This window comes from Chionomys nivalis, chromosome 8, assembly GCF_950005125.1.
Source record: "Chionomys nivalis chromosome 8, mChiNiv1.1, whole genome shotgun sequence".
Taxonomy (NCBI): Eukaryota; Metazoa; Chordata; class Mammalia; order Rodentia; family Cricetidae; genus Chionomys; species Chionomys nivalis.
This window is the reverse complement of record NC_080093.1, coordinates 56,270,008-56,287,914: the sequence shown is the minus strand read 5'-3', so window position 1 is coordinate 56,287,914 and position 17,907 is coordinate 56,270,008. Positions and strand designations below refer to the sequence as shown.

General features: G+C 45.9%; 1 protein-coding gene across 1 annotated transcript; it reads left to right on the top strand.

Moving 5' to 3' along the window:
* The first annotated feature begins 13,816 nt into the window (after positions 1-13,816).
* LOC130880240 (interferon-induced transmembrane protein 1-like) lies at positions 13,817-16,643 on the top strand. The gene is made up of 4 exons (XM_057779185.1): positions 13,817-13,938; positions 14,513-14,663; positions 15,286-15,493; positions 16,278-16,643. The coding sequence occupies exons 3-4, from the start codon at positions 15,308-15,310 to the stop codon at positions 16,431-16,433; spliced, it is 342 nt and encodes a 113-aa protein (XP_057635168.1). The 5' UTR covers positions 13,817-13,938; positions 14,513-14,663; positions 15,286-15,307; the 3' UTR covers positions 16,434-16,643.
* Positions 16,644-17,907: the final 1,264 nt, after the last annotated feature.

Below are 17,907 nucleotides of genomic sequence, written 5' to 3'. Positions count from 1 at the left end.
TATTCCAATACGTTGGACACATGGCGAGACCGAGTTTGCAAACTCGTACAAAATAAAGGCTCTTTGCTTTTACATATGGGAGTCGGCCTCCTTGTTGGTTTGGGGGGGACTTTGCAGATCTGGGCATAACAGCTGTCAGGTATGCTACAGTGAGACTCAGGTCACAGACTCTGAGTTACTTCCACGTAATTAATTCCAAGTCAGCCCCAAAAGTGGAACTCATTGTCTTGGCTAGGGCTCTCCAGCTGGGGGCAGGAGTGACTTAAAATATACACAGAGCCAGCCTGTGCGGTCCATGTGACCTGTGTCCTAGCAGCAATCTAGAGAGGACAGGCTGATTAAAGATGCCCCGAAATGTTGGCCCTAATATTCATCATCTTGACTCCAACCTAGGTGACTATTATACATTACAAGACCCATTTTAAAAACAACACCAGGAGTCAGGCTGTGGTGGTGCACACCTCTAATCCCAGCATTCAACAGGCAGAGACAGGTGGATCTCTGTGAGTGTGAGGCCAGCCTGGTCTACAGAGCGAGTTCCAGGACAGCCAGGACTACAATGAGAAACCCTGTTCAAAGCTGCTTACCTTCCAACCTCACTCTCCCATGTCCACAAGATACTCCTCAGGAAACCCAACAGACTTTAGATTGAGGCTTTTCAGTCAGTCCAGAGGGCTATTTTCAAAGCAGTCCTCCAAAAACCTTTTGTTCCTTGACTCCCCCCAATATCTAGAGAGGCTTGACTTTTGAAAGAAACCAATCACAGGATGTAAATTAAGCTGAGGACAAAGACAGAGCACAATTAAAGTGGCAAGAAAGAGATTTTAGTGGGGCTGGAGAGATGGCTAAGAGGTTAAGAGCATGGTGGGATTCCCCTCTATGTACTCTGACTATGTCTTATTATCATTGGTTAATAAAGAAGCTGCTTTGACCTATGGCAGGACAAAATAGAGCTGGGATAAAAAACTAAACTGAATGCTGGGAGAAAGAAGACAGAATCAGAGAGATGCCATGTAGCTGCCAATGGAGAAAGAAACCATTCTGGCAATACGTAGCCAAATAGAAATGGGTTAATTTAAGATATAAGAACTAGGTAGGAATACACCTAAGCCATCGGCCAAGCAGTGTTGTAATTAATATAGTTTCTGTGTTATTATTTGGGTCTGGCAACTGGGAAACGAAGGCACAGTCTCCACTTACAGTACTGGCTGATCTTCCAGAGGTCCTGGGTTCAAGTTCCAGCAACCACATGGTGGCTTACAACCATCCGTAATGAGATATGGTGCCCTCTTCTGGCTTGCAGGCATACATGCACACAGAATGCTATATACATAATAAATAAATCTTTTTAAAAGAGAAAGAGAGAGAGAGAGAGATTTTAGGAGCTAAGAGTTTAAATCTTCAACATTCATAAACATAACAAAGGCAATACAGAGCAGGCCAACAGCCAACATCAAACTAAATGGAGAGAAATTCAAAGTGATTCTACTAAAATCAGAAACAAGACAAGGCTGTCCACTCTCTCCTTATCTATTCAATATAGTACTCAAAGTCCTAGCTAGAGCAATAAGACAACAAAAGGAGATCAAGGGGATACAAATTGGAAAGTAAGAAGTCAAACTCTCACTATTTGCTGATGATATGATATTATACATAAGTGACCCAAAAAATTCTACCAGAGAACTCCTACAGCTGATAAACACCTTCAGTAATGTGTCAGGATACAAGATTAACTCCAAATAAAATCAGTAGCCCTCCTATATACAAATACTAAAGAAGCTCAGAAAGAAGTCAAAGAAGCATCACTCTTTATAGTAGCCACAAACAACATAAAATATCATGGGGTGCCAGGCGATGGTGGTGCATGCCTTTAATCCCAGCACTCGGGAGGCAGAGGCAGACGGATCTCTGTGAGTTCGAAACCAGCCTGGTCTATAGAGCTAGTTCCAGGACAGGCTCCAAAGCCACAGAGAAACCCTGTCTTGAAAAACCAAGTATATATATATATATATATATATATATATATATATATATATATATATCATGAGGTAACTCCAACCAAACAAGTGAAAGACCTTTAACTCTTTGAAGAGCAAAATTGAAGAAGATATCAGAAAATGGAAAAATCTCCCATACTTATGCTTCCATTAACATAGTAAAGATGGCAATTTTACCAAAAGCAATCAACAGATTCAATGCAATGCCCATCAAAATTCCAGCACAATTCTTCACAGACCTCAAAAGAAGAATACTCAACTTTATATGGAAAAACAAAAAACCCAGGCTATCCAAAACAACCCAGTACAATAAAGGAGCATTTGGAGGCATCACCATCCCTGACTTCAAACTCTGCTATACAACTATAATAATGAAAACCAACTTGACATTGGTATAAAAACAGACGGGTGGATCAATGGAATTGAATCGAAGACCTTGATATTAACCCACACACCTATGGATACCTGATTTTTGACAAAGAAGCTAAAAATATAAAATGGAAAATAGAAAGCATCTTCAAAAAATGGTGCTGGCATAATTGAATGTCGACATGTAGAAGAATACAAATAGATACATATCTATCTCCATGCACAAAACTCAAGTCCAAATGTATCAAAGACCTCAACATAAATCCATCTACACTGAATCTCATAGAGGAGAAAGTGGGAAGTAGCCTTGAACTCACTGGCATAGGAGACCACTTCCTAACTATAATACCAGTAGCACAGACACTGAGAGAAACAATTAATAAATGGGACCTCCTGAAACTGAGAAGCTTCTGTAAAGCAAAGAACACAGTCAGTAAGTCAAAATGGCTGACTACAGAATGGGAAAAGATCTTCACCAGCCCCACATCTGACAGAGGGCTGATCTCCAAACTAGACAAAGAACTCAAGAAACTAGACAGCAAACTACAAAAGAAATCCAATTTAAAAGATGGAGTACAGATCTAAACAGAGAATTCTCAGCAGAGGGATCTCTAATGGCCGAAAGACACTTAAGGAAATGCTCAGCATCCTTAGTCATTAGGGAAATGCAAAGCAAAACAACTCTGAGATTCCATCTTACAGATGATGTACCTGAGATACACCTGTCAGAATGGCTAAGATCAAAAACACTGATGACAGCTTATGCTGGAGAGGATGTGGGGTAAAGGGAACACTCCTGCAGGGCGGTGGTGGTGCACGCCTTTAATCCCAGCACTTGGGAGGCAGAGGCAGGTGAATCTCTGTGAGTTCGAGACCAGCATGGTCTACAAGAGCTAGTTCCAGGACAGGCTCCAAAGCCACAGAAAAACCCTGTCTCGAAAAAAAAAAAGGGGGGGGGACACTCCTCCATTGCTGGTGGGAGCACAAGCTGATATAGCCCCTTTGGGTATCAGTATGGTGCTTTCTCAGAAAATTAGTACACAACCTTCCTCAAGACCCAGCAATACCACTCTTGGGCATATACCCAAAGGATGCACACTCACACCACAAGGACATTTGCTCAACTGTGTTCATAAAGCATTATTCGTAATAGCCAGGATCTAAAAACAACCTAGATGCCCCTCAATCAAAGAATGGATAAAGAAAATGTGGTACATTTACACAATGGAGTACTACTCAGTGGTTAAAAAAAAAATGACATAATTAAACTTTCAGGCAAATGGACAGAACTAGAAAAAAACATCCTGAGTGAGGTAACCCAGACCCAGGAAGGCAAATGCAGTAAGCACTCACTCATTAGTGGATACCAGACATAAAGCCAGCCTACAGTCCACAACCCCAGAAGCTAGAAGCCTCTTCCAGAAACAGATGGAAGCAGATGCAGAAAGCCACAGTTAACCACTGGGCTGAACCCCCAGAGTATAATTGAAGTGAGGGACGAGCAATAAATATGAGCAAAGGGGTCAAGACCATGATGGGGACACCCACAGAATCAGGGGACCTGAGCTAGTGGGAGCTCACTGACTCTGGACTGACAGCAGGGAACCTGTGTAGGACTGAACTAGGTCCCTGAATGCAGGTGACAATGGTGTGGCTTGGGCAGTGTGTGGGGACATTGTCAGTGGGAGCAGGAGCTGACTGTGGAGCCCACTCTCTATGGAGAGAGACCTGGCTCAGCCTGGGCACAGTGGGGGAGGGGGCCTTACCCTCTCTGAGGAGCAGATGAGGGGTGGGGTGGAGGGAAAGGGAGAACAAGAGGAGAGGAGGGAAGGGGAACTGAGATTGGAATGTAAAAAAGAAAGAGAGAAGGGAGGGAGGGAAGGAGGGAGGGAGGGAGGGAGGGAGAGAAGGAGAGAGGGAGGAAGAGAGGGAGGGAGGGAGGGAGGGAAGGAGAGAGGGAGGGAGAATGAAGAAGGAAAGAAAGAAAGAAAGAGAGAGAGAGAGAGAGAGAGAGAGAGAGAGAGAGAGAGAAAATTAAAAAAAAAGTTTAAGCCTTTATAGAAAATCCATCCAGGAGTTGCCCTAGTCATGTCTCTACTCCATTTTGTTTAAGATACTCTAGTATTTTGACATTTCCTCTGATTTTTGAGAGTCTTTTCTCTAAGTCTGTGCTGACGAGTTTATATATCAATTTGAAACAAGCTATGGTTATTTAGGAAGAAAGAGTCTTAAAAAAACACTTGTGCCGGGCGGTTGGGAGGCGCGCCTTTAATCCCAGGGCTAGAGAGGCAGAGGCAGGCAGATCTCTGTGAGTTTGAGGCCAGTCTGGTCTACAGAGCGAGTTCCAGGACAGTCAGGACTGTTAGATAGAGAAACCTTGTCTCAGAAAACCAAAAAAGAAAAAAAGAAAAGAAAATTCTTGCATAGAATTGGCTTGTGAGCAACCCTGTAAGGCATTTTCTTGATGGATGATTGATAAGGAAAGGCCCGATTCATTGTGGGCAGTGCCAACCCTGAGAAGGTGGTCCTGGATAGTACAAGAAAATAGGCCAGGCAAGCCATGGGGAGCAAGCTGGTAAGAAGTACTTGAAACACTCCCCCATTGCTTCTGAATGGGTTCCTGCCTCCAGGTTCCTGCCTCCAGGTTCCTGCCTCCATTTCCTGTCCTGACTTCCCTGGATGACAACGACCGACTACAAACTATAATATGAAATAAACCCTTTCCTCACCCAGTTGCTTTTGGTCTTGGTGTTTAACTGAAGCAACAGAAATTCTAACTAAGACGGTCTTATAATGTATAGAGTCCTGATTGTTTAGGTGCTCAACCCAGCAAAGGTAAAGAACGCTTTTTCTGGGGAAACTCGAGATAAAAGAACATGAGCAACATAACTATGAGCAGGGCCTGGCACATGTCACTGCCCGCATTTCCTGTGGGAAAGTTGAATGTGGTTGATGTTAGGAAAAATCTTAAGAGCCTCTCTGCCCACTCAAAATAACTCCAATTAAACCAGATTAGACCAAATCAAAAATGCCCACGTTTAATGAATGCCACGCTCCTGAGTGAGTGGCAGGGAGAGCATGGTGAGGAAGAGAGAGAGACAGAAGGGAGGGCACTCAAAACCTGAAACCACGTATTCCTCCCCCTCCCACCACCCTAAATAGCCTGTGGGAGTGGTCCTGACCTTCCCCAGGGAGGGGTCAGTGCTTGGCAGGCTGGGAGTTGGAACCTGGATCAAGTCAACTCCCAGGCCAGCGGCTGGGTGATGCTTCCAATCATGCCAGACTTCTTGGAATAGGGATGTCAGAGGGCTGGGGTCTCACTTCAAACATCCCAGAGTCCTTGGATATAGGGGCATAGGCTCAAGTCTGGTTACTTCCTGCAGGCGTGGGGCAGTGTGGGAGGAGGAGCTGGGAGTTGAGCGTTTGCTCAGCAAGAGGTGTGGCTGGAGCGGTATCCGGTTTACTGTTATCCTGGGGTCCTTAGGCAGCTGCTTTTGAGGGAGATGAGAAGGCAGGTGGCTAGGAGAAAAAAATATTGTTATTATTGGCCCTATGGAATGGGGCTAGCCATGGGACGGGGCACATTAGCAGAGAAAAACCAGATTTTAGTTGGCAGGTGTCCTTGATCCAGAAGAGTCGATACCAATGGTGAAGTCCCAGGAGCTGTTGCAGGTGTTTGGCACTATCTGGAGAGCACTTTGTGAGGTGGTATTGGCCCAGGCAGCAGGAGTGACCTATAAAATATGCTTGAAATTGACTGGGGTTAGCAAAAGGCTCTGGAGACTGTTAGTTTTCATACACCTGAAACCTGTTGATCCTGAACTACAAAGCCTGTTAAAGAGGCACACCTGTCTGCATTTTAGCAGGAAACTTTACAAAGAAAGTAATGTGCTAATAGTACCTTCAAATGCCATTAGACAGATCTGGGAGGGATAAAATGAGCAAAAAAAAATGAGCCAGCTTTTTTTTTTTTTTTTTTTTTTTTTTTTTTTGCTTTTTCAAGACAGGGTTTCTCTGTGGTTTTGGAGCCTGTCCTGGAACTAGCTCTTGTAGACCAGGCTGGTCTCGAACTCACAGAGATCCGCCTGCCTCTGCCTCCCAAGTGCTGGGATTAAAGGCGTGTGCCACCACCGCCCGGCAAGCCAGCTTTTTTTAACTACGCAGGCAATCCCAAATCCTCTCCTTGGTCCTTAGAGAACACCAGTCTTAGAAGCTGTGCTTGCCATTGGCTGCTGAGTACAAGAGGTTCAAAGATTTTTCCTCTGGGGGAAAGATTTAGTCTACCTGTCTTGGCAGGATGAGAAGATCTATTCCCCAAGTGAAGCATCCAGGAAGCCGAAGAGGTGAGAGGCCACTTTTTGCTGTGTGGGTGGGTTTGCCAAACCAAGGGCAAGGCCTGGAGGCAGAAGGTCTTTTGTCTTCTAGGAGGCGCTAAAGGGTGCTGCTGAAGCTGGCAGGTCTGTGATAGGAGCTCTTTTGTTAAAATGCCATACCCTCCGATCTGTAAAGGGGCTTGAGAACTAGGTACCATTACCTACCTGTTCGTTGAGTCTCCAGTATGTACAAGATCAAGATCTCTTAAAGATTATTGGGAGAAACAACCATCTTCATTTCAAAAGAGTACTTGGGGGTGGTGGCACTCACTTTTAATCCCAGCACTTGGGAGGCAGAGGCTTGCACATCTCTGTGAGTTCAAGGTCACCCTGATCTGCTTAGTGTGTTCTGGGACAGCCAGAGCTGTCTATGGAGAGACAGAGACAGAGACAGAGACAGAGGGGGGGTGGTAACGCAGTCTGTGTTACCCTCTCGGTACAAGGGCCTGGAGATTGAAAGAACACACAAGAGACCTGGGTCTTTCGAAAGGAGATCAGCTGACTGCCAGTTATTCAACCTTGGGGAAATCCTTAAATACCTAGATGCAGCAAAAGGAATTCCCCCACCAGGCTGGTGGGAAATTGCCACACCCCACCCAAGATGGAGTAAACAATGCCCTACAGCTAATCACCAGGCGCGGCTGAGGGAACACAGGAACAAACAGAAGGCTTTAGCTGGCTGACCAGAAACTGTCCTCAAGATGAACCCTAGGAGCAGGGGTAGACCCACCATCTGCCGAGAGAGAGAGAGAGAGAGAGAGAGAGAGAGAGAGAGAGAGAGAGAGAGAGAGAGAGAGAGAGAGAGAGAGAGAGACCCTGTTGCTCTGTGTAGCTCTGGCTGTCCTGGAACTGCGGATAATTCTGGCTTTGGACTCAGAGCTCTGCCTGCCTCTTTCTCCTGAGTGCTGGGATTAAAGGCATGCACCACCATTGTCCAACTTCAAACTTGATTTTTATTGGAGTGCACCCAAGGGCTTGCCAGTGACTGCCTCCTAAAATGGGTTAAAGGCATGCACCACCACTGTTCAGCTGGTGTTTTTTTTTAGGATGTTTTTATTCTATTTATTTATGTTTGTAAATTGAAGGGAGCAGGTGAAAGCTCCTTGGTCTGAGCACTGCCATTTTGACTTCAGACTCCATTTTACCTGCAGGATGAAATAAAGTTCAGGTTCCCAAGCCCTCGGAGACCTGGGAACTCTCCAAGGGCTGATCAACATCTTCCCCAAACCATAGAAATCGTCATTATTTGCTGGGTGGTGGTGGCGCACGCCTTTAATCCCAGCACTCAGGAGGCAGAGGCAGGAGGATCTCTGTGAGTTCAAGGCCAGTCTTTTCTACAGAGTAAATTCCAGGACAGTCAGAGCTGTTACACAGAGAAACCCTGTCTCGGAAAAAAAAAAAAATCACTATTCGTTTTTAGTTTTTTAGAAACATTATGACTGTTCCTAACCACAGAAGGAACAAATGAATCTGATCATGATGACAATGATGGTTGACAATGATGGAACATTCAAGGAAGCCCACTCTTTAAGTCCTGATGACAAAAATTTTAGTTGTAACTCGGCAACCAATGTTTGTGAATTTTTTTTAATACATTTTTTGGTTTATTTTAACTTTATTTTATGTGCATTCGTGTGAAGGTGTCAGATCCCCTGCAACTGGATCTTCAGACAGTTGTGAGCTACCATGTGGGTGCTGGGAATTGAACCCAGGTCCTCTGGAAGAACAGTCAGTGCTCTTAACCACTGAGCCATCTCTCCAGCCCAATGTTTGTGAATTTTATGATTATAAACCCTGCTTCTGCCCCTGCTTGGGGCTGTCAGGAGAACCAAGGCTCCCAAGTCCCTGTCCTGTAGGCTGGTTCTATCAGTGACCCAATTATGAGGTGAATTATTAAAGTCATGGGAACCCATAAGTGTTGCCTCTCTCCTTCCTTGAGGCGCATAGTATAACGGGTTAAGTTTGACAGCATATCTGCATGAACATATGTCCACATGTGTGTTTAGGCATGTGTACCGGTACCAGAAGACAGGAGTGGGCATCTCCCTCCATCACTCTGCCTGTCCCTTTGAAGGAGGGTCTCTCTTGACTGTGGAACTTGTGTCTCAGCTAGGTTGGAAGCCAGAAAGCCACAGTAGTTCTCCTGCCTCAGCCCCCTTCCCCACAGCGATGAGGTTACAGGAATCTGTAGGGAATGCCCAGCTTGTGTCATGGATGCTGGGATCCAAACTTCAGGCCTGTACAAGGAGCACTCTTAACTACTGAGCTGTTGCTCCAACCATTGGTGCCCTTTTGGAAAAGAAACGGTCCGCTCTCCATTGGTTTGCAGTTCTGAGGGCTCTCTTGCCTTTCACTTTGAATGCTTATTGGAAAACTGGGTTTTCTCCCAATAGGTGAGAGAGTACATTTAGTGATTACCTACAGTTGAGCGGTTGTCGGAGCCCTTTATAAGGCCTGAAGGTTTTTCACATTGACTAAAGATGTTCACCTGAATGAATGTTTATGCAGGTCATTAAGAATACCAGGTCCAGCCGGGCGGTGGTGGCGCACGCCTTTAATCCCAGCACTTGGGAGGCAGAGGCAGGTGGATCTTCTGTGAGTTCGAGACCATCCTGGTCTACAAGAGCTAGTTCCAGGACAGGCTCCAAAACCACAGAGAAACCCTGTCTCGAAAAAACCAAAAAAAAAAAAAAAAAAAGAATACCAGGTTCACAGATTCAACGCAATACCCAACAAAATTCTTCAAAGACCTCAAAAGAACGGTATTCAACTTCATTTGGAAAAGCAAAAAACCCAGGATAGCCAAAACAATCCTGTACAATAAAAGAACTTCTGGAGGCATCACAATCCCTGACTTCAAACTCTACTACAGAGCCACAGTACTGAAAACAGCTTGGTATTGGCATAAGAACAGACAGGAGGACCAGTGGAACCAAATAGAACACCCGGATATCAATCCACAAATCTTCGAACAGCTGATCTTTGATAAAGAAGCAAAAAATATCAAATGGAGAAAAGAAAGTATATTTAACAAGTGGTGCAGGCATAAGTGGATAGCAACAGGTAGAAGAATGAAAATAGACCCATATCTATCTCCATGCACAAAACTAAGTCCAGGCCGGGCGGTGGTGGCGCACGCCTTTAATCCCAGCACTCGGGAGGCAGGGGCAGGTGGAACTCTGGGAGTTTAAGGCCAGCCTGGTCTACAAAGGGAGTTCCAGGACAGGCTCCAAAGCTACAGAGAAACCCTGTCTCGAAAAACCAAAAACAAAAACAAAAAAAAAAAAACCTCAAACTCAAGTCCAAATGGATCAAAGACCTCAACATAAACCCAGCCACACTGAACTTTATAGAAGAGAAAGTGGGAAGTACACTTGAACGCATTGGCACAGGGAACCACTTCTTAAATATAACCCCAGCAGCACAGACACGGAGAAAAACAATTAATAAATGGGACCTCCTGAAACTGAAAAGCTTCTGTAAAGCAAAGGATATGGTCAACAACACAAAACGACAGCCTACAGAATGGGAAAAAATCTTCACTATCCCCACATCAGACAGAGGTCTGATCTCCAAAATATACAAAGAACTCAAGAAATTGGACACCAAAAGATCACATAATCCAATAAAAAAAAATGGAGTACAGACCTAAACAGAGAACTCTCAACAGAGGAATCTAAGACACTTAAGGAAATGTTCAACATCCTTAGTCATCAGAGAAATGCAAATCAAAACAACTCTGAGATTCCATCTTACACCTGAAAGAATGCCAAGACCAAAAACACTGATGACAACTTATGCTGGAGAGGTTGTGGGGGAAAGGGAACACTTCTGCATTGCTGGTGGGAATGCAAGCTGGTACAATCCCTTTGGATGTCAGTGTAGCGATTTCTCAGAAAATTAGGAAACAACCTTCCTCAAGACCCAGTAAGAGCACTTTTAGGTATATATCCAAAGGATGCTCAATCGTGCCACAAGGACATGTGCTCAGCTATGTTCATAGCAGCCTTGTTTGTCACAGCCAGAACCTGGAAACAACCTAAATGCCCCTCGATCGAAGAATGAATAAAAAAATTGTGGTCCTGGGGGCTGGAGAGATGGCTCAGTGGTTAAGAGCACTGACTGCTCTTCCAGAGGTCCTGAGTTTAATTCCCAGCAACCACATGGTGGTTCACAGCCATCTATAATGAGACCTGGTGCCCCCTTCTGGCTTGTGGGCACACATGGAAGGAATGCTGTACACATAATATAATAAATAAATAAATATTAAAAAAAATTGTGGTCCATTTACACAATGGAGTACTACACAAAAGAAAAAAATGACAGCTTGAATTTTGCAGGAAAATGGATGGAGCTAGAAAACATTATTTTGAGTGAGATAACCCAGACACAGAATGACAATTATCACATGTACTCACTCATAGGTGGTTTTTAAAGCCAGCCTACAAACCACAATCCCAGAGAACTTAGACAACAATGAGGACACTAAGAGAGACTTACATAGATCTAATCTACATGAGAAGTAGAAAGTAGAAAAAGACAAGATCTCCTGAGTAAATTGGGAGCATGGGGACCTTGGGGGAGGATTGAAGCGAGGAGGGGAGAGGCAGGAAGAGAAGCAGAGAAAAATGTTGAGCTCAATAAATATCAATAAAAAAAAAGAGAGCCGGGCGGTGGTGGCGCACACCTTTAATCCCAGACTCGGGAGGCAGAGGCAGGCGGATCTCTGAGAGTTTGAGGCAAGCCTGGTCTACAAGAGCTAGTTCCAGGACAGGCTCCAAAGCCACAGAGAAACCCTGTCTCGAAAAACCAAAAAATAAATAAATAAATAAATAAAAATTAAAAAAAGAATTAAAGCTGAAAGAAAAAAGGCACTTAGGTGCCGAACAGCATGCTCAAATGCTCTCCTTGGATGACCAGTCTTTAGAGTTAGTAAATGATAGAAATTGACATCTATTTTTTCTCAAGATACTATTGTTACATTTTCTGTATCACCAGTGGCTAAAATGATTTTTTTCTTTTTTTTATATTTATTTATTTATTATGTATACAATATTCTTCCTGCATGTATGACTGAAGGCCAGAAGAGGGCACCAGACCTCACCACAGGTGGTTGTGAGCCACCATGTGGTTGCTGGGAGTTGAACTCAGGACCTTTGGAAGAGCAGGCAATGCTCTTAGACACTGAGCCATCTCTCCAGCCCCCGATTTTTTTCATTGATTTAACCAAATAAATAAAAAAGTACAAAAAAATTCATCTTATTGTGAGTCAGAACAACATCCTGAACAAATTTACAGTTTACTGAAAGAGTTGGACCTAAGTCTCATTCATAGCGCTCATCTTCCGCTGCACCCCAAACTTGGCAGCTAATAACCGTTTGTGCCTGACTCAAGTTCCTGGGAAATAGGTTCCGAGCAACCCAGACTCCTCAATCCCCACACAGAAATGTGCAGCGTGACTTCCTGCTTTGTTATGATATGATTAAGTACTGATTTTGGCATCTGTAACCCGCTTAGCAGATATTCAAGGGCTATTTTAGGGTCACCTGACTGCCTAAGCTTAGCAGGGCAGAACAGCTCTCTCTGGTTCCTGTCTCTTGCTTGCGCAGATCATCAAGGACTTCTTGCGGCTGTTCACCCTTCAAAGCCCTTCTTGCACCTGCCTCTAGGCCGCGCATCTCTGATTCGGTTGGAGACAGCTACCCCACTAGCAGCTTTCATAAATTTGACTAATTATAATCTGAATTGAGTCTGAGGGTCTTTCTTTTCCCGGTGGTCCCAAATGCTATAACAATGGAATAACCTTAATTACCTGTCCATGTATTGTGAAACTGTAACATTCTTGTCTGCCATTGGTCCTAGGAAGGCTTTATAGGTGCTTGGGTTTTTGTTTGTTTGTTTGTTTTTGTTTTGTTTTTTAAGTACTTTTATATTTTCCCCTCCTTGGTCCCTCGAGAGTCTAACAGTTACATTCCAGCAGGAGATGGTCACCATAATAAAGTTTACAGTCACCTCAGATGGTGAACTTAGAACTTAGTGATAAAGGCAGAAGGGAAGATTCAGTGTGCCAATAATTCTCATATGTTAACTCTGCAGCTACAACTTAGAATACAAAAGACACCTGCTCCCCTGAAGAACTGGGAGTCAACAAATGGCTGCTTTTGCCTAGGGGGCAGAAGGGTAAGAAAAGAGAAAGAGGTGATGTTCAATAGTACAACATGGGCAAGAGACTTGCAACCAGGACCAGCGAAGGCAGGCTGGAGCATTATATTCCAGAGAGGTGAGATATGGGGAAGGGGCCATGTACCTGGGTGATGCTAAGGTCTTCATTGGCCACCTCAGGAAGGGGAAGCATCTCTGACAAAAGGGGGCTGCTTTTATTTGTTTCTTGAGTTACCTAATATGAATGTCCCAAGCAAGTGTGAGAGAGTGTGTGTATGTGGACAGGGTGAGGGGGCAGTTGGGAAGAGTTCTGTGGTGGGGAGGAGGGAGACCAGGAAGAGGGAAAGTCAAAGATGGGGAGGAGGGAGCAGAGCCGCCAGTAGAGGGGTGGCTGGTATTAGACAAGGTGGAATGTGCCCAAAGGAAGAGTCATCAGGGATGTCATGTTGGGCTGAATTTGAGAAGAATGGGTGAGTATCCGAATCCAGTAAAGCATAAATGGCATTCCTATCGAAGATGAGGGGCTGAAGATAAAATTAGATCCGTTATTGAGAATGCATCCCAGAAGTGAGTTGGAGGGATGGAGAGTAGGATCCATGAACATTCGCCTAAGAGGCATCCCTAGAAGGCCATGGGTACTCCCTCCTGATGCTTTCCGCGGTGAGACGCTGTCCCAGGGCACTGACTTGGCTGAGATGTGACTTGGACTAGGGTGTCTTCTGAAAACAAGGACTCTCAGCCCACAGAGGTAAAGCAGTTTCTTTCCTGAGCCGTATTAGTCCTATTGGGTATGATCCCTCAAAGGGAGACTCACAACTCCAAAGTACCACATAAGCCACCTGCGGAGAGCTGCCTGCAGCTTTGCCTCCAAGTGCCCCTCCCTCCTCTGGCCTGGCCGGAAGGCGCTGCGCCCTCCGCAACACATTTCACCAGCTGCTCCTCTTAGACCTCCGCCTACTTCGCAGATTTTATGCAGATGTGATTTCCTAGAAGGTGATATTAGATGCTAATCATCTCTTGCATCTGAAATGCCAATCGTAAGTAAAAAATTAAGTGCTATTTGAAAAATTGAAATCAGTTTGCTGCAGGGTCATCAGAGGTAGAAATGAACAATGAACAGGGAGGCGGAGGGCATTTTCCAGACAAGGCTTTCATTAGAGGCTTTTACTTCAGAGGAAAAAGGGAAAGAGCAAGGAGGCTTGGGAGGATGAGGGAGGGGCGGCTCTTTCGCTTCCTACCTTTTAAGTACACTACGGAGGTGAGGTGATGGCTCTTAGCAGACAGTGATGCAGTCTTGACAAGGCCAGTGCATTCAAGAAGGTCCGCAGAGGCCGTGACAACTAATGCCGCTAATCAACTTGATCACTTCTAGAAGGAACTGAAATCCGAGCAGTGGATGGAGCATGCCTGGGAGGGATCTTTATTTTTTCTTTTTTGATGGGATTATCAGAAGTCAGAAGACCCACCCTAAATCTGGGCCACACCTTCTGGTGGCAGCCCACATAAAAGGAAGCCTTTGATTTTTGCCTGCTTGCCTGCACTCTCACTGAAAACATTCATCTGAAAACGTTCATCTCTCCTGTTCCTGGGACATTGCTTTGCTGGTATTAGAATCTACTTCTTCAGGATTCCAACCCAGCTCTCTAGGACCTCCCTGGGACTCTAGCATCAAAAGCTGACGCTTTGGGTCTTGTGGACAACTACTGGATCCTTGCCTTTCCACCAGGAGACAGCCACTGCTGGACCGCTCGGACCACAGCCTGTAAGTCATTCTAATTTAACCCCCCCCCCTTTTTTTTTTTACCATGTGTAGCTGTTTTGGCCAGGATTCTGGATACAGTTACCTTGTTTTTCCACCAGCTTCTAGAATGAGTGTGCTACAAAAGTAAAAGCAGAGTAACTAAAAATACAGACCCACTAGCTCTCTCTCGGCCCTGTTTGTACAGAAAGTAGATGCTGGGGTCGCTGTTCCCATTGTGCGTCACAAGGAACGGAGTAAGATGCACACAAAAAAGCCGTCATTCCTCAAAGCACACCACAGAGTGATCACGCTGCCTCCTTCTCCTTCCTGTAAGCTACACACTCAGGATCACTGATGTCATTTCTTCTCCCTAGTGGAGAGTGAGCTGTTGCCTTCAGCCTCGGGGGATTCCTTCGATGGCTGGAAAAGGCCTAGGAGTGGCTCTCCCTGCACAGGCCTTTAGAAAAAACCTGAAACCATTACTTGTTCTTAGCGCCCCAGTCCCTAGGATACACAATTTACAAACATAAGGAAGTAGTTTTCTGAGAAACGGACCCCACTGGGGAAAAGGCGGGCCCACCGTGCAGGCGCCTCCAGACTCCTCAGCCTGGGTCACATTTCCCAATTCTGTCTTCATTCACAGCTCTTGCCTCAAAAGCCAAGCCATGTCTAAGGAGCAGCAAGTCATGAGTCCGCTGAGGGGTCCCCACATCTCAACTTCTGCACCAACCACCACGATCAACATGCCTGCTGAGATCTCCACGCCCGATCACGTGATCTGGTCCACATTCAATGCCCTCTTCCTGAACTTCTGCTGCCTGGGTTTCATAGCATATGCCCACTCTGTGAAGGTATTGTATGTGGATCTCAAGTTTGACTTGTTCCAATGGTACCTGGTGTGTGTGTGTGAGTGATCTGTGTCGGTGTGTGAGAGTTCATATGTATTGTCATGAGTGTGTGTATGTGTGTGATCTGTGTCGGTGTGTGAGAGTTTATATGTATCGTCGTGTGTGTGTGTGTCATCTTGTGTCAGTGTGTGAGTTTATATGTATTGTCATGAGTGTGTGTGTCATCTTGTGTCGGTGTGTGAGAGTTTATATGTATCATCGTGTGTGTGTGTGATCTGTGTCGGTGTGTGAGAGTTTATATGTGTCACCATGAGTGTGCGTGTGTGTGATCTTGTGTCGGTGTGTGAGAGTTTATATGTATCGCCATGAGTGTGTGTGTGTGATCTTGTGTCGGTGTGTGAGAGTTTATATGTATCGTCGTGAGTGTGTGTATGTGTTGGGAATATCCATGTAGTCACAAGGGAGGTGCCTGGAGATCCCTGGGTCAGGTTATCTCTATTGTAACCTAGCATCTAGAATTTTTTTCCTTACTTTCTGGTTCCTGGACTGTCCCCTCCATCCTGAAGACTAGGACTCCAGGCTGGGTAGAAAGTGTACAAAGAAACTGTGGGGTGACGGCCAGTGCTGGGTCTCTCTGGAGAGTCTTGAGTGTGTGAAAGTGGAGCATGGTCCCTGGCCCGAAAAGTAAAGGGCGCTGCTAGGAAGATGATGGGGGAACTGAGTAAGAGCACTTGTTTCTCAGTTCTCCAGCTCCAGGGCCACTGACTGACTGTCTGGTTTCCTCCAGTCCAGGGACAGGAAGATGGTGGGCGATGTGACTGGGGCAAAGGCCTACGCCTCCACTGCCAAGTGCCTGAACATCTGCGCCCTGGTCTTCAGCATCATCATGTTCATTGTCGTCATTGTTCTTTACGCCAGCAGACTTAGTTATGGGGCCTTCTAGTCCTGCCTTGGGCTCCACTGTCTACAGCTGCCCCATACCCTGGTCTTGGGCCTGACACTTTACCCCACACATCAGCAGCTGTTAGCTCGCATCTGTTCACAGTGGATTCAATAAAGTGCATGTATTGACAACTATGCTGTGATCCTCTGTTCCTGAACTAATCTTGAACTGAGTTCATCATGTGTCTTTCCTGTCGGAGGCCAGCAGGGCATCCTCACCTTGGCAGGTTTCTGGCCACCTGCAGTGGGCAATAGTTGACCAGACTTCTCGGTGTGTGTGTGTGGCGCGCGCGCAGCTCTGCCCACTTCTGACTCCATGTTCCCAGAATACCCAGAAATTATACAGAACAAAGATCCAGGGAGTGTCCAGTTCACCCGCTGAGGTTCCTATCCACCTTCTATTCAGACAAACTGCATCTCAGGTTCTATAAGAACTGCAGAGCTGAGGCTCCAGGCTCCTCGCCTGAGCCCAGATGTAATGCATTGGGTTCTGTGAGGGAAGCTCATCATCTCTTACCCTTCACTTCTGGCTTCCAGCAACAACACAAGCGCTTACTTCCAATTCCAGGGTGAGCTCTTTAGGATAAAGGCCAGGTTATCTGATTTGCTGAGCAGCAGGCAGAAAACCCAAAGGAAACTCTGCAAGCTTCTGGGAAGTTTGGATACCCTAGCTCCCCTAACCTGGGCTGTGCAGCAGCATGCTTGTGCAGAGGGCCCTCCACCCTCCCTCATGGCTCTTGCCACAATCAGAAGCAGGTGTGATGGCGGCCACATCCACACTTGCACCTCAAGTCTGCAAGTCCCCAGAGCGGTCCTGCCGGTTCATCTCAGGTGGCCTTCTCGAGAGCACTTGCTTTCAGTCACCAAGGTTAGTCCCTCAGAGTCCACCCAGCCTCCAGCCCGTTCACACACACACCCCACCCCATGTCTGCAGAACTTGCTCCCACACCCAGGAATTCCTTCCCTCCTAAACCGCCAAGGGGGGTTTGAATGTACCTGGAATTCTTAGAATAGCACAAGGGTCTGGGGGGTCCCTTGGTGCCAAGGTGGGAAGTGCTACAGTGGGCTCAACCAGGGAGCAAGCCAGCTGTTGACCAAAAGGGGTGAGGGATGCTTGGGTACAGAGTGACAGAGAACCTTACTTGTCCAGGACCCAAAGTTCCACCCCTGATTAGCAGAGTAAATTTACCCAGCAGGAGAGTATAACCGCCCATGAGGGATCGCCCACCTGGCCTCCCTTGAGGCCCAGCAGAGCGAGAGGAAAAGCAGAGGGCAGGCTTCAGAAGTGTGGCCACTCACCACCCTCTGCACTGAGGAGCTCTGTTCCGAGGCCAGGCGCCCCCCAGGACTTTTTTATGTCCCAGAAATTTCCCGTTCCTGAGTGTTGGCTTTATGGGAAATACCTAGGTACTGAGGGGAAGCAATTAAATAACTGAAGGTCGAATTCTGCCACAGCAGGAAGAGGAAAGGGTCTA